The sequence below is a fragment of the Ipomoea nil genome, unplaced genomic scaffold, assembly GCF_001879475.1.
Source record: "Ipomoea nil cultivar Tokyo-kokei standard unplaced genomic scaffold, Asagao_1.1 scaffold1179, whole genome shotgun sequence".
In the NCBI taxonomy this organism is placed as follows: Eukaryota; Viridiplantae; Streptophyta; class Magnoliopsida; order Solanales; family Convolvulaceae; genus Ipomoea; species Ipomoea nil.
In genome coordinates, this window is record NW_017617607.1 from 2,322,288 (window position 1) to 2,338,814 (window position 16,527).

The 16,527-nt window shown below is 46.1% G+C and overlaps 1 protein-coding gene across 1 annotated transcript; it reads left to right on the forward strand.

The window, feature by feature from the left end:
• The first annotated feature begins 502 nt into the window (after nt 1-502).
• On the forward strand, nt 503-1,024 carry LOC109183835. The gene has a single exon (XM_019333892.1). The coding sequence runs from the start codon at nt 503-505 to the stop codon at nt 1,022-1,024; it is 522 nt and encodes a 173-aa protein (XP_019189437.1).
• The last annotated feature ends 15,503 nt before the right edge of the window (nt 1,025-16,527 follow it).

Genomic DNA, 16,527 nt, shown 5'->3' on the forward strand with positions numbered 1-16,527 from the left:
TACCCCGGAGAAGCCGACAAATGAGCAGCTGGCTCATAACCTGCAGCACCTGACTAAAACGATGCAGACGTTGAGCGACGCCCTCTTGCACAACAACAACGCTCCTCCGCCGCCGCCTGTTGGGAATCGAGATGTGGGCCGCTTAGTTTCGGGGCATAGGCCGCCTGTCTTTGCTGTAGAAGAAGACCCTGTTCTGCTTGAGGAGTGGATCAGGTCCTTGGACAAGATTTTCGTTGTAATGGGTTGTCCGGAGGACCACCGCGTCGAGTTTGCTACGTTCTACTTTAGCCACGAGGCAGACCTTTGGTGGGTGCAAGAAGGCCCAACGTGCCAGGAAGAGCCAGGGTTCGATTGGTCGGTTTTGAAGGACAAGTTAAGGGAGAGAATCTACCCGTCTCACGTTAGGGCAGCCATGTATGAAGAGCTCCCGCATCTCTAACAAGGGTCATCGACTGTGGTGGAATACCATAAACGCTTCCTCGAGTTGGCTCGCTTTGCGCGGATGTTGGTTCCCACCGAGTTGGCTAAGGTCGAGAAGTTCGTTGCGGGGCTCAACTACGAAACCAGGAAAGCTTTGACAGTGAGCAAGCCTAGGACGCTCAATGAGGCCTATCTGAGCGCAACAGATCTGTACCGAGTGCAACAGCTTCAAAGGGGATCCAATGAGTTGGCTTGGAAGAGAAGCGAAGGGAGTGGATCTCAAAGTTTCAAGAGGCCAAGGCAAGATTTTAGAGCAAGACCCGCACCTCCTCAGTCTCAAGGATCGACTCGGGTCGAAAGTGGGGAAAAGGGGAAACCCTTCGGATGTAGGAGATGTGGTAAGGAGCACATCGGGAAAGATTGTCAAGGTAAAGCGCTCCAGTGCTTGAAGTGTGGAAAGGGAGGCCACAAGGCGCTCCAGTGCTTCAAGTGTGGAAGGAGAGGACACAAGGCTTATGAGTTCCATCTCGAGTCTGACCAGGGAGCTTTGCCATCTAGCACCAGATCCGGCGGACCATTAGGAGGGAGTTCCAGTCGTGGCTAGGGAGGGACGAAGCCTTCGGGCAGGGTGTTCATGATGAGCTGTGTAACACCCCGTGTTACGGCCTCTAAACCAATTAATTATTTAATTACTTACCATAAAAAGAGAATTAAATTCCATTAATTAATTAGGAAGGGTCCTGTAACACCCCATGTTACGGCCTTCAATCCCAGATTAATTATTTAATTAATCCCGTTAATAATAATTAAATATGATTTAATTTGGTTAGGTTTCCTTTAATTAATTAATAAGGTCCACCATGAACCGTGGACCCTTGCCTAAATTAGAGTCCTAAGCCTATTAGGAATAAAGAAAGTAAACCCTTTACTATTCAGATTCTAATTAGGAATCCTAGACCTAGTTATCTATTAGGAATAAAGGAAGTAGGCCTTTTACTATCCAGACTACGATTAGGATTCCTTTTAATTAATTAATATGGTCCACTATGGACCATGGACCCTTATCCCTAAAATAAGCCCTTAGTTCTATAAGGAATAGAATTAGTAAACCCATACCATTCAGACCCTAATTAGGAGTCTTAAATATATAAATAGGGATATAGGAGGCACTTAGATCTTTCACCACCATAATCTCTCACCACAGAAGAAGTTCTAAGAATCCTCCTAGGAGAAATCAAGAAAGAAGAAGGCTTAAAGAAAGACCCTTCATAGCCAAGGAATTAATTAAGGCTAAGAGGTAACCCATGTCTCAACAAAACCTATTTTTATATCTATGATTCCCCCTTAGGGTTTCCCCATATTATTGTGTATTAATGACTTGTGATGATTATTATTGATGATTGATGTGATGATCCCATGGGGGATCTTGATAATCTTGATATTGGGAGATTCTTGATAATTATGATGTTCTTGATGATTATATGGAGTTCTTGATGTTTATGTGTTGTTCTTGATAATTGTGTGATGCCCTTGATGCTTATGTGTTATTCTTACCGAATCTTGCAATTAGAAGGCGAATCGTATTCTTGTTGATATAAAAGTGATTAGAACCCTAGGTTGTATCGTATGATATTATTCTTGGATTATCGGGTGGGGTAATCGCATGTTTGGGTGTTGATTATGTTTAGAAAAGCATGATAGGTTGTGTGCCGTTCGTTTCTCGTATTTGATCCGTTAATTGTCTACGTGTTGTCGTTGATTGCGTTGTAAAGTGTCTAAGCATGGTTTCGGGTTCCACAATGGTTCCCGGGGCGAAATTGTGTGATAAGAGTCAGTGGGGGGTAGGTGGGGGGTAGGGGACCCGCCACCTACCCACGGCCGGAATGGTGGTCCCGGCAGCGGGCAGCCAGCGGGCGGGCAGCTGCCCGCCGGCGACCCGCTGCCCGGAATAGCGAATCCGACGGGGAGCCGGCGGGTGGCCCCACACCCACCGGCTACCCGCTGGAATGTTCCCCATCTTGGGTTCCGGCTTCCCCGTTTGATGTTTCCCCGTCCCTCGTGGTGTCCCAACGGACTCCGTTTATCGTGCCTATGTCTAGTTTGATATTTCGGGTACCGTTCGTAGGTTTATGAGTCTATTATATTGCATGCTAGTTGAATTGGTATCCCGTTGACCTAGGTGGAAGAAGTATGAACCCCTTAGGACTATTCTTAGTATGTGATGGATCACGCATAGGTTTTGTTATACGTTTTCTCCCCCTTCCCAATGTGTTAATGTGGGCTGCATGTACTTGCTATGTGTTATGTGTGCATGTAACCCCGAGTTGGTTAAGATCAATCGGGCTATACGGGCAGTCGGGTGGGCTGAGAACCATACCGGCTGTTAACTAGGCTGGTAGAGACCGGTCAGGTATATAAATATTATATAGGACTAAGTTCCACTATACGGGCAGTCGGATGGGCTAAGAACCATACCGGCTGTTAACCAGGCTAGTAGAGACCGGTCAGGTATATAAATATTATATAGGACAAAGGTCCACTATACGGGCAGTTGAATGGGTTGAGAACCATCCCAACTGTTAACCAGGCTGGTAAAGATCAGTCAGGTATATAAATATTATATAGAACTGCGGTTCATTAGTCGGTTGCGATCGACTCCTCCGTATGGTGAGACGGGGCAGGGTGCTGCGGGGCCGTGTCAGAGCTATATGCGCTGACCCTCATGTATGGGCATGCGATTGGTCTTGTGGCGCCATCAAAGTGTGCTATGTGATGAGATATGGATGGGTTGTGTTTATGAGTATATTGGGGGATGTGACTATGAGATTTATGCTGGGGATTGTTTACATTGGGTTATGATTATTAATTGTGCTCACCTTTATCTGTCTTGCCTGTTGTGGATTGTATACGCTTGTTATAACTGTTGCTTGTGTCTAGCCTTATCTGTCGAGTCATTCCCGGTTTTAAAAGCTAGAGTTCGTAGGATATATATCTTCATGCTCAAAATGGTTTTCGTATATCTATATATACCTCTATACGTATTGTATTTCAACGCGTTGGAGTGGGTTACCAGCATCTCTCGCTGAACAGATATATTTGGCTTTCAGGCACAGACGAGTAGATCACTGGAGTGCGCTAGAAGCTTGGACGTAGCTTAGATAGTTTTTCCCTTCCGGCCTGCGTGCCATGATTTAGCATTGATGCTATTTGAGGATATTAGTTAGTTAGCCTGTGCACCTGAGTTCTCTAGCTCAGGTGTGGCATAGCACCCCATACTCTTGTATTATGTTTTGGGATTTAATGAGATTTCACCTTTATTTTATAAGTTTTAAATATCCAGAAAATCTGGGGTGTTACAGTTGGTATCAGAGCCTAAGTTTGACCCTAGGATAAGACTCTTAAGACCGGACTTTAGGACATTAGGCTTGTACTTTAGGTATTAAGGAACATAGGATTCAGGAATCTTAGGACGCGCGGTGAGATTGTGAAACCTACACATAACCTCCCATCACTTTATCCCTCTCTAAAAGAACTCCCCCTACGCTTACCACACCAAGGTAATGACACTGACTCATCATTACAATAAATATTGACCCTGAAAACCAGCAGCATGGCGCCAATAAGAAGACAGTCAAGGATCCCACACTCCTCGAAGAATGAATCCGAACCTTCAACAAAATCCTCGGGTTAGGAGAATGCCCAGAGGAACGCCACGTAGTGATAGCCTCGTTCTACTTCAAGACACGAGGTTGATCTTTGATATGTCTGCAAAGAACTTATGGGCAACAATCGAGGGTTCAACTAAGAGTACCTAGGGGCACGGCTACAAGGACGACTCCACCCCGCACCCGCCATACTCATGGACCTCATGAACCGAGTATTCCGACCCCACCTGGATGACTTCGTCATTGTATTCATTGACGACATCCTAGGCTACTCCCGAAACAAGGAAGGACATGAAAGGCACCTCCGCATAACCTTACAAACTCTAAGAGGGCACCTGCTATACGCTAAGTTCTCCAAATGCGAATTCTGGATAGACAGCGTGACCTTCCTTGGCCACGTAATAACCAAAGAAGGAATTATGGTTGACCCCACCAAAGCCCAGGTCGTTAAGGAATGGTCCACACCGAACTAACTTTCAGAGGTCCAAAGCTTCCTGGGCTTGGCTGGCTACTACAGGAGGTTTGTACCCGACTTTACCAAGATAGCCCAACCTCTCATTAAACTCATGAAAAAGGAGACCCCTTTTCGATGGGACGACAACTGCGTCGCAGCCTTTCAGGAATTGAAGGATAAGTTAACCACGGCACCCGTACTAGCCATCCCCTCCGGGGTGGAAGGGTTCGAGATCTTCGGGGACGCGTCCAAAAAGGGGTTGGGGTGCGTGCTAATGCAAAAAGGCAAGGTAATAGCATACGCATCTAGGCAACTCAAAACCCACGAAGAAAATACCCCACCCACGACCTCGAGCTAGCCGCCATCGTATTCGCACTGAAAATTTGGAGGCATTACCTATACGGAGTGCAATGCAAGATTTACACAGACGCATAGAAAGTATCATACAACTAGGGCCTCCCGGCAATAAGGGCCTCACCTTGGAACAAGGACCTTGATGGTTTTAAGGAACCATAAGAAGTACATGTAACACACAAAATTGCCAAAACACCATGCGGCGTCAAAGGGCAGTCAAGCAAATGCATTCCAAGGAAGAGAAATGCATCACCAAGCACTTGGTCACCAAAGGATTGAACAAAGAACGAGCGACAAGCCGAACTCCAAGAAAGACCAAGAAGGCTTGTCATCAATCAAGCAAGGAAAAGACAAAATTGGCTTATAACCAACTTCCCGGTGAAGGTGACGAGGTTGCTAATTCGGAACCGGACCCGACCTACTAAACGGAAAGAACATGCGAGAGTCTTGACTCATCTATAACTCGTACTTAAGGATCAATAAAATTATACGATGGGTCATCCTATGTATTCAAGTACCTTTTTATTGTGCACATGGGCATGGGGCTTGTCGGGACTTGAATCGGTGCATTCTTGGGATTTTTCTCCCGAAGAAATTCACTCTTCCTAGTCACCTTCCCGCGGGTCCCCAACGGGACCTTGATGGGACCCTAACGGGTCCTGGACGGGACCTTGACGGGTCCCCAACAGGAGCTTGGCAGGCGGACGACCGCCCACCTCGCGCCTACTGGTACAATGTGCTGATTTCTTAACTCCTCACTTTATTGATTCATGGCGCACTTGTGTGCCTCGATTGATGAACGCGAGTCTTGGGTAAAGAACCATGGGTCGCCCAAACATGGTGTCATCGGTAAAAGACCTTGACACGCAAGACACCATCGGAAAAGCACAACCAATTGCATTACACGTGGGGTTGAAGTTGGACTCTACGATGCAACCGACTAGGGATGATTGGCATAAAGGATTGTGCAAACCAAGGAGGCGAGTTGGGAACTCGTGCTAAGGACTCACGAGGACCTTAAAAGTCAAAATGCTAAGGATGGACCGGGACTCCTCCAAACCATGGATATCGTTCAAGCAAATCAGAGGACTCCTTACAAGTTGTATGGAATCAAGAACTATGTAGTCCGTGGTGCTAGGCAAAATGTATAAAGCACATTTGTGCCAAGATCTCAAGGGTCATTAAGGACCCACAAGGAAATGAGATGACTCGTAAAGTCACCGAGTCATTCCACAACGAGGTTAGGTAACCAACTGCGCTTCAAAAAGGAAAAGAGCATGCAAGGACACCCTCACCATTAAAAGTAACACAAAAAGGCACAACTAGTCGAACCTCAGGGAAGACCTGAAGTCTTACTAAGAATTTCATTCACTAAAGAGGAGATGAAATTCAATAAGAAGGGAAAATCAACCCAAAGTGTACCGACTCCCAAGAAACTTTGGGAAGAATTTGGGAAGTGCGCCCTAAGAGATTGGCTTGGTTGACCAAACTTGGTCAAGACCTTGGACGCATTAACGAAGTAAGTGTTAAATCATCACGGGAGATTCCCTCAAGATAGGAGAGAAGGATGAAACTTTAGCCTGGGAAGCAAGGTCTAACAAGGATCTTAAAGTCAAGCAAGTGCCAACACCAAGGAAGAAGGATCATCAGTTCGTCAATACGTCGGGATCAAAGCATCAAACCAGAATAGTCACTTAAAATCGAGAACCCTTAACCCATCCTAGCCGAATTCCTTTCCCTCCCTCGGGAAATCGGCCCCCTCCTTATTTCAAAACCCTTTCTACCCTTCAAACCACATTCTTGATTCCCTATTATAACGATTCCATACACGGTGGCAACCTCACACCCTAAGTTGCAACCTTGAAAACTTTGATCCTAATTCCTAAATTCACCTTGTCCTTAGGTTTGAAACCCACCCTCTTAACCCTTTAAACCTAATCGTTCCCAAAAAAAAACCCAACACACATAAACATACAATTGTACAGTTTCCCCGTAGAATGCTTTCGTTATAGGACCACCGTACTACTTTGGACTCGTTACCCCCGCAATGATTTCTAAGCTTTGGGGACGAAGCTTCTCGTAAGGGGGGGGAGAGTGTAACACCCCGTGTTACGGCCTTCAATCCCGGATTAATTATTTAATTAATCCCGTTAATAATAATTAAATATGATTTAATTCGGTTAGGTTTCCTTTAATTAATTAATAAGGTCAACCATGAACCGTGGACCCTTGCCTAAATTAGAGTCCTAAGCCTATTAGGAATAAAGAAAGTAAACCCTTTACTATTCAGATTCTAATTAGGAATCCTAAACCTAGTTATCTATTAGGAATAAAGGAAGTAGGACTTTTACTATCCAGACTACGATTAGGATTCCCTTTAATTAATTAATATGGTCCACTATGGACCATGGATCTTTATCCCTAAAATAAGCCCTTAGTTCTATAAGGAATAGAATTAGTAAACCCATACCCTTCAGACCCTAATTAGGAGTCTTAAATATATAAATAGGGATATAGGAGGCACTTAGATCTTTCACCACCATAATCACTCACCACACAAGAAGTTCCAAGAATCCCCCTAGGAGAAATCAAGAAAGAAGAAGGCTTAAAGAAAGACCCTTCATAGCCAAGGAATTAATTAAGGCTAAGAGGTAACCCATGTCTCAACAAAACCTATTTTTATAGCTATGATTCCCCCTTAGGGTTTCCCCATATTATTGTGTATTAATGACTTGTGATGATTATTATTGATGATTGATGTGATGATCCCATGGGCGATCTTGATAATCTTGATATTGGGAGATTCTTGATAATTATGATGTTCTTGATGATTATATGGAGTTCTTGATGATTATGTGTTGTTCTTGATAATTGTGTGATGCCCTTGATGCTTATGTGTTATTCTTACCGAATCTTGCAATTAGAAGGCGAATCGTATTCTTGTTGATATAAAAGTGATTAGAACCCTAGGTTGTATCGTATGATATTATTCTTGGATTATCGGGTGGGGTAATCGCATGTTAGGGTGTTGATTATGTTTAGAAAAGCATGATAGGTTGTGTGCCGTTCGTTTCTCGTATTTGATCCGTTAATTGTCTACGTGTTGTCGTTGATTGCGTTGTAAAGTGTCTAAGCATGGTTTCGGGTTCCACAATGGTTCCCGGGGTGAAATTGTGTGATAAGAGTCAGTGGGGGGTAGGGGGCCCGCCACCTACCCACGGCCGGAATGGTGATCCCGGCAGCGGGCAGCCGGCGGGCGGGCAGCTGCCCGCCGGCGACCCGCTGCCCGAAATAGCGAATCCGGCGGGCAGCCGGCGGGTGGCCCCCCACCCACCGGCTACCAGCTGGAATGTTCCCCATCTTGGGTTCCCGGCTTCCCCGTTTGATGTTTCCCCGTCCCCCGTGGTGTCCCAACGGACTCCGTTTATCGTGCCTATGTCTAGTTTGATATTTCGGGTACCGTTCGTAGGTTTATGAGTCTATTATATTGCATGCTAGTTGAATTGGTATCCCGTTGACCTAGGTGGAAGAAGTATGAACCCCTTAGGACTATTCTTAGTATGTGATGGATCACGCATAGGTTTTGTTATACGTTTTCTCCCCCTTCCCAATGTGTTAATGTGGGCTGCATGTACTTGCTATGTGTTATGTGTGCATGTAACCCCAAGTTGGTTAAGATCAATCGGGCTATACGGGCAGTCGGGTGGGCTGAGAACCATACCGGCTGTTAACCAGGCTGGTAGAGACCGGTCAGGTATATAAATATTATATAGGACTAAGTTCCACTATACGGGCAGTCGGATGGGCTAAGAACCATACCGGCTGTTAACCAGGCTGGTAGAGACCGGTCAGGTATATAAATATTATATAGGACAAAGGTCCACTATACGGGCAGTTGAATGGGTTGAGAACCATCCCAACTGTTAACCAGGCTAGTAAAAACCAGTCAGGTATATAAATATTATATAGAACTGCGGTTCATTAGTCGGTTGCGATCGACTCCTCCGTAAGGTGAGACGGGGCAGGGTGCTGCGTGGCCGTGTCAGAGCTCTATGCGCTGACCCTCATGTATGGGCATGCGATTGGTCCTGTGGCGCCAACAAAGTGTGCTATGTGATGAGATATGGATGGGTTGTGTTTATGAGTATATTGGGGGATGTGACTATGAGATTTATGCTGGGGATTGTTTACATTGGGTTATGATTATTATTTGTGCTCACCTTTATCTGTCTTGCCTGTTGTGGATTGTATACGCTTGTTATAACTGTTGCTTGTGTCTAGCCTTATCTGTCGAGTCATTCCCGGTTTTAAAAGCTAGAGTTCGTAGGATATATATCTTCATGCTCAAAATGGTTTTCGTATATCTATATATACCTCTATACGTATTGTATTTCAACGCGTTGGAGTGGGTTACCAGCATCTCTCGCTGAACAGATATATTTGGCTTTCAGGCACAGACGAGTAGATCACTGGAGTGCGCTAGAAGCTTGGACGTAGCTTAGATAGTTTTTCCCTTTCGGCCTGCGTGCCATGATTTAGCATTTATGCTATTTGAGTATATTAGTTAGTTAGCCTGTGCACCTGAGTTCTCTAGCTCAGGTGTGGCATAGCACCCCATACTCTTGTATTATGTTTTGGGATTTAATGAGATTTCACCTTTATTTTATAAGTTTTAAATATCCTGAAAATCTGGGGTGTTACAGGTCCACCAGAGACCATGGACCCTTATCCCTAAACCAATCCCTTAGTCCTATAAGAAATAGAATTAGCAAACCCATACCATTCAGACCCCAATTATGACTCTTAGATATATAAATATGGACATAGAAGGCACCTAGAAGTCACACCACAATAGCTTTACCAACACAAGAATTCCCATAGGAGAAATCAAGAAGAGGAGATCTTAGAGAAAGACCCTTTATAGCCAAGGATTCTAATTAAGGCTAAGAGGTAACCCCTGTCTCAACAAAACCTATTTTCCTTGCTATAATCCTCTTCTTTGGCTCCCTCTCTATGCTTTTGTTTTGATAAATCCTTTATGTTGATTATGATATGATCTTGATATTTGATGAGATGATCTTGATAATCTTGATGATTATAAGAGGATCTTGATAATTATGTGATGTTCTTGATAAATCTTGATGTTCTTGATTTTAAAGATGAAACTATGATTTTGATGATTTAAATATGGTTAGAGCCCTAGGTTAAAATTGGGAATTTCATATTGGGATATTATTGATATAATTGGGAGGGATTTCGCATGTTCGGGTGGTAATTATGTCTAGAAGTCATGTTAGGATGTGTTCAATATGATTCTTGGTTTTGATCCATTACTTGACTACGTGGTGTCGTCATTTGTGTTTAAAAGTGTCTAAACATGGTTTCCGGTTTCACGAAAGATCCCGGGACCCAAGTATTGAAAAAGAGTCAGTGGGGGGTTGGTGGGGGTAGCGAAACCCGCCACCTACCTGCTGCCCCTAAAGGGCGTCGCTGGCAGCGGGCAGGCGACTACCCGCCGGGCACCCGCTGCCCGGTTTCTCGCAGCCAGCGGGTGGTCCTCCACCCACCGGCCACCCGCTGGTTTTTCCCACTTCGGGATGGTTGTCTCCCCATTTGATGTTTCCATGACCCTCGTGGTGTCCCAACGGACTCCGTTTATCGTGCCTAAGTCTAGTTTGATGTTTCGGGTACCATTCGTAGGATAACAGAGTCTTATGTATTGCATGCTAGTTGAATCGGTACCCGTTTGGCCTAAGTGAAAGAAGTATGAACCCCTTAGGATTATTCCTAGTATGTGGATGACCACGCATGGGTTTCATTATACGTTCCCCCCCCCCCCCTTCCCAATGTGTTAATGTGGGTTGCATGTGCTTGTTATGTGTTATGTGTGCATGATTCCCCAATATTGGCTGCAGACAAATTGGTTATACATGAGCTGCGGTTCATAAGCTGGCTGCGGTCAGAAATACACTTTTGGGCTGCGGTCCAACGTTTGGCTTGCAAACGTTTTACAAGAGCTGCGGTTCATAGCCTGGCTGCGGTCAGAGATACACTTTTGGGATGCGGTCCACCGTTTGGCTCGCAAATGGTTTGATGAGCTGCGGTTCATCGGTTGGCTACGGTCAACCTCTTAATGCTACGGTATGAGGCAGGGTGTTGCGAGGGCGTGTCAGCGTTATATGCGCTGACCCTCATGTATGGGCATGCGATGGTCCTGTGGTGTAACACCCCAAAATTTTTCAACTTTTAAGACTTATATAATAAAGGTAATTTCTCATTAAATCCCAAAACATAATATAAAGAGTACGGGGTGCTATGCCACACGTGAGCTAGAGAACTCAAGTGCACAGGCTAACTAACTAATATCCTCAATAATGTAAATGCATAAGTGTGCCACGCAGGCCCAAAGGGAAACTATCTATTTCTACGCTCCAAGACTCTAGCGCGCTCCAGTGTCTACCCCTTTGTGCCTGAAAGCCAAATATATCTGTTCAGCGAGAGATGCTGGAAACCCACTCCAACGCGTTGAAATATAATACATATAGGCATATATATAGATATAAGAAAAACCATTTCAAAACATGAAGATATATCCTAAGAGACTCTAGCTTTTAAAACAGGGAATAGACTCGACAGATAGGGATAAGCACAGTCAACAGTCATATAATTCACAAGCATAGGGAACAGACTCGACAGATAGAGATAAGCACATCCAATAGTCATAATCAAGCATATACGGTTTACTAGCATGTATCCTATGGTCACACTTTCATAACCTTTGTAACATCAAACCATCCATATCTCTTCACATAGCACACTTTGTTGGCGCCACAGGACCAATCGCATGCCCATACATGCGGGTCAGCGCATATAGCTCTGACACGGCCCCGCATCACCCTGTCCCGTATCGCAACACGGAGGGGTCGATCGCAACCGACCGATGAACCGCAGCTCATCATAATGTTTGATCGCAACCAAACAGTGGACCGCAGCCCAAGAGTAGTCATCCGACCGCAGCCAGGAATATGAACCGCAGCTCATGTAAAACGTTTGATCGCAACCAAACAGTGGACCGCAGCCCGAGAGTGTAAATCTGACCGCAGCAAGCTTCTGAACCGCAGCTCAGGAATAACCAATTTGATCGCAACCAAATTGGGGTATCATACACACATAACACATAGCAAACACATGCAACCCACATTGGCACATTGGGAAGGGGGAGAAATCGTATAACGAAACCTATGCGTGATCATCCACCTAATAAGAATAATCATAAGGGGTTCATACTTCTTATACCTAGGTCAACGGGATACCAATTCAACTAGCATGTAATATATAAGACTCATCCATCCTACGAATGGTACCCGAACATCAAACTAGACATAGGCACGATAGACGGAGTCCGTTGGGACACCACGGGGGTAGGGGGAACAAAAAACGGGGAAGCCAGGATCCCGAAGTGGGACTATTTCCAGCGGGTAGCCGGTGGGTGAAGGGTCACCCGCCGGCTGCCCGCCGGTGACGAGTTTCCGGGCAGCGGGTGCCCGGCGGGCAGGCGACTGGCCGCGGTAGTTGGCGGGTCCCCTACCCCCCACTTACCCCTCACTGACTCTCTTTGACAAATAACGCTCCGGGAACCTTTGTGGAACCCGAAACCATGCTTAGACACCTTTAAACGCAATTGATGACAACACGTAGACAATTAACGGATCAAAAGCAAGAAACATACGGCACATATCCTATCATGCTTTCTAAACATAATTAGCACCCAAACATGCGAATTCCCACCCAATATATTAAGAATAACACCACACGAGTTTCACGATACATCCTAGGGCTCTAATTATATTTAAATCATCAAGAACATAATTCATCCTTTAACATCAAGAACCAATCCAATTTATCAAGAACATCACACAATCATTAGGAATCTAGGTTTATCAGGAATATCACGCAATCATCAAGAATCTCTTTCCATCATCAAGATTATCAAGATTGCCCAAGAAATCATAACATCAATTATCAAGATCACACCATCAATATCATAGACGAATCATCAATACACAAGAATGTAGAGGGATGCCTAGAGGGAGATCATAGTTAAGAAAATAGGTTTTGTTGAGACATGGGTTACCTCTTAGCCTTTAATTAATTTCCTCGGCTATGAAGGATCTTTCTCTAAGTCTTTCTTCTTTCTTGATTTCTCCTACGGGATTTCTTGGAACTCCTTGTGTGGTGAGAGATTATTGTGGTGTGGGTTCTAGGTGCCTCCTATGTCCCCTATTTATATATCTAAGAGTACTAATTGGGGCCCAAATACTATAGGCTTGCTAACTCTATTCCTTTTAGGACTAGGGTTGGGTTTAGAGGTGAGGGCCCACGGACTATGGTGGGCCTTTTCCTAATTAATTATTGTAATTTAATTCTTTCTTTGGGATAATTGGTTAAATGATTAATTGGTTTTAGGGTCGTAACACGGGGTGTTACACTCTCCCCCCCCCCCCCCTTACAAGGGGCTTCGTCCCTGAAGCCCGGTGTGTTGATCCATTCTTTCACCCCTAGACATCCCGTATTTTGGCCTCCTGGTTAGGAACGCGGCCCCATGTTTTGTCCTTGCTGGGTAGACTGGACTTCTGGTGTCGTGGTGATAGGGAAGTTTGGGTCTACCTTGGTTTCCTGCTCCGGAGCTGGATGCCCTGTGAGTGCCCAAGGTGGCCTCGATTGCTGCACCCTCTGATCTAATGCGCGCGTCGTGTGGATTAAGGATGAGAACCCTTCTTCCATGATTTGGTTTTGCTGGGCGAGTTGTGCTAGGATGCGCTCATTGACTGAGTCTTCGTTTTGTCCCTTGGGTTTCCTCCCGATCGTGTGTGTGTGTCGGTGGGTTAGGCTCGCTATCTTCTTCCTTATCTTCACTTCCCTCAAGTCCCCACAATCTTGCATTGCCCGTTTAAGCTTTTTGTTAGAGATGTCCAATCGGTCAACCAACTCTCTACGCTCCTCCTTGGGTTTGAGACAAATTTCCTCGAGGGTAACATACTGTCCTCCCTCAGTGTAATAGATATCATTGCGTCGGAGGTTCTGGGCATTAAAAATCAGGGCCATTTATAGTCTTGACCTTAGTGTGGCTTAGATCCACCCCCTTTCTCTCCATGATCCAACTTAGGACATCCCGTAGGCAGGCTAAGTCGGTTGCTTGTCTTGCAAAATTCCATGTGTTTTAGCATGAGGGCCGGTAGGTTGAACTTGATTTTGTGTTTCAAGAGGTAGGCAAAAGTGCACTCTAAGCTCCCCACGTCCTTGCTCTTATTATTTGTGGACAAGAGGCCTGTCAGTTACAATCATAACCAATATCTTTTGCTCCGCCATTATCCACTTCCAATTTGGTCGCGTGGCCGAGGTGAACCCTTCCTCTTTCCCGAGTAGGTACCCGAGGTAGTCTTTGTACCCCCGTATTTTGGGTATCAATCCACCCTTTCGGTCGTAATTTGACACACCCGTGGTGGTCAATTTCAAGAGCCTGGCCAAGCGGCCTTCGGAGAGTATGATTTCCTTGCCGCGGACCTTGGTGGTGATTTCTAGTTTATCACCCTGTTTGGTGGCTACTAGATGTTGATAGAATTCTTTCACCAATTCGGGGTACGTATCCCCCTTGATGGTGAGGTACGTATCCAAAAGTCCTTGGTGATTAAGCATATCGACCAATTCCGGAGAAAATTGGTCGGTTCAAGGGCTTTACCTCTAATTACGGTATAGCCGGCGTTGCTTCCATTCCGGGGTACGGGTTCCGAGGGGATTTTTCGGCATTTTTGGGTAGACAGTGCTTTTTCCGATGAACTTCGGGCGAAGCTCCGGCGGGCTTCCGGCGGTGCGATTTTCTCGACGGCCGAAAGGCGGCGGCGTGGTTCGGCCCCTGGCGACGGTTCAGCGAGGGGGGCGGCGGCCTTTCGATGGAGCTGGGCAGTGGTGGTGTGTGTGGCAGCGGGGGTGTGCTCAGGCGAGTGGCGGGTGGTGGAGGTGTCGGCAGTTTGCTTCCGGGTCGGCAACGGCGGTGTGCGGTGGGGCGCCTTCTGGGCGGTCGGTGGCGGCTTCGGTCGTCGACGGCGTCCGGCTAGGGTTGTTGGCCCGGCGTTTGGGGAGGCGGAGAGGTGAGATGGGAAGGAGGGGTGAGGGAGAGGAAGTGTGGGAGAAGAAGAAGGAGAAGAAGAAGGGTTTTTGATTTGGGGATTTGGGGGTTTTAGGGATTGTGGGGGATTTAAGAAGGGAGTGTTCCCTTGAGGTTTTAAGAAACACCTTTAGCCTAGTGGTTAAAATCTTGGTTTTGTATGTGGGAGGTCAAGGGTTTAATTTCCATTGGTGACACTAGGCCTTTTGATGGTGTGGTCCTTGTCTTTTTCCTTCTTTTGTCTTCTAGTGGTGGGAGCTTGGCTTGTTTTCCTTATGTATAATTGTAGTTCACCCCCCTGTAAGTAGGGTCGAATTTTGATCTAGTGTTTTATTTATAATAATTCCGAAGTAATTAAGCTAAGTAAATAGTTCCACTACGAAGGTGGTTACAAGGAATTTGCCGGTCTACCCTAGACAGAACTCATCTTCTTGGTTTTCTTCTGCGGGGTTTGCGTGGTCCCGTCTTCTGGTCTTAGTTTCCCCTCCTCGAGGTTGCCTTCGTTCCCGAGTTCGGCTGGGTGCGGCTCATGACGAATATCTTCCCGGGAGCGCCGTAGTTTCCTTGGTGAGTGTGCGTGGCCTTGGGGTTGAGTGCACTGGAAGCCTTGTGTCCTTCTTCCCCGCAGTTGAAGCATCGCCAGGGATTGCCCATGCAGTCTTTGCCTCTATGGCTTTTGTTGCATTTTGGCAAGGGAAGCTTATTGTGTTAGCTTCGTTGCTCCCTAGGGGTGGCCTTTGGCCGGCCAGGTTACTCGGTCTAGTGTTGGTGTCGTTTCTTGCCCTTTTTACAGGTGGTGTCCCCACCTCCGGTGTTTTTTTTCCGTATTTGTTCTTGAACCCCTCATTGTAGCAGTTGGATTCGATAGAGATTTGCGGCACTGCAGTAAGCCTCGTTGAGGGTCCGGGGTCTGCTTACTACTAGTGCCTTCGGGCTTCAAAGTTGAGGCCCGATACGAATCTCTCTATTTTGGTTACCTCAGTGGGACTAGTTCCGGTGCGAAGCGTGCTAGTTCTAGGAATCGTTTATGGTATTCCATGACGATGGTCGTTCCTTGTTTCAGATGGAGGAACTCTTCGTGCATAGATGCTTTTACGTGTGTTGGATAGAATCGCTCTCGTAGACGGTTTTTGAGGCTTTCCTAGTCGAACCCTGGTTCTTGTCGGTAAGCGGGTCCCTCGTGGATCCACCAAAGGTTTGCCTCGTGTCCGAAGTAGAACGAGGCTATCTCCACGCGACGTTCCTCTGGGCATTCTACTAGCCTAGAATTTTGTCAAGGGTCCGGATCCATTCTTCCAGGATCACGGGGTCTTCTTCTCCTGAAAACGTGGGGGTCGATGATTCGAAACTTGTCGGGCGACGTCTGAGTTTGTGTTTGATGGAGGTGTGGGGGTCTGTTATTGCAAAAGAGCCACGTCGCTTAGTGCTTGGGCGACTTGTGTCAGTTGCTGCAGGGTTTGGGTTAGAGG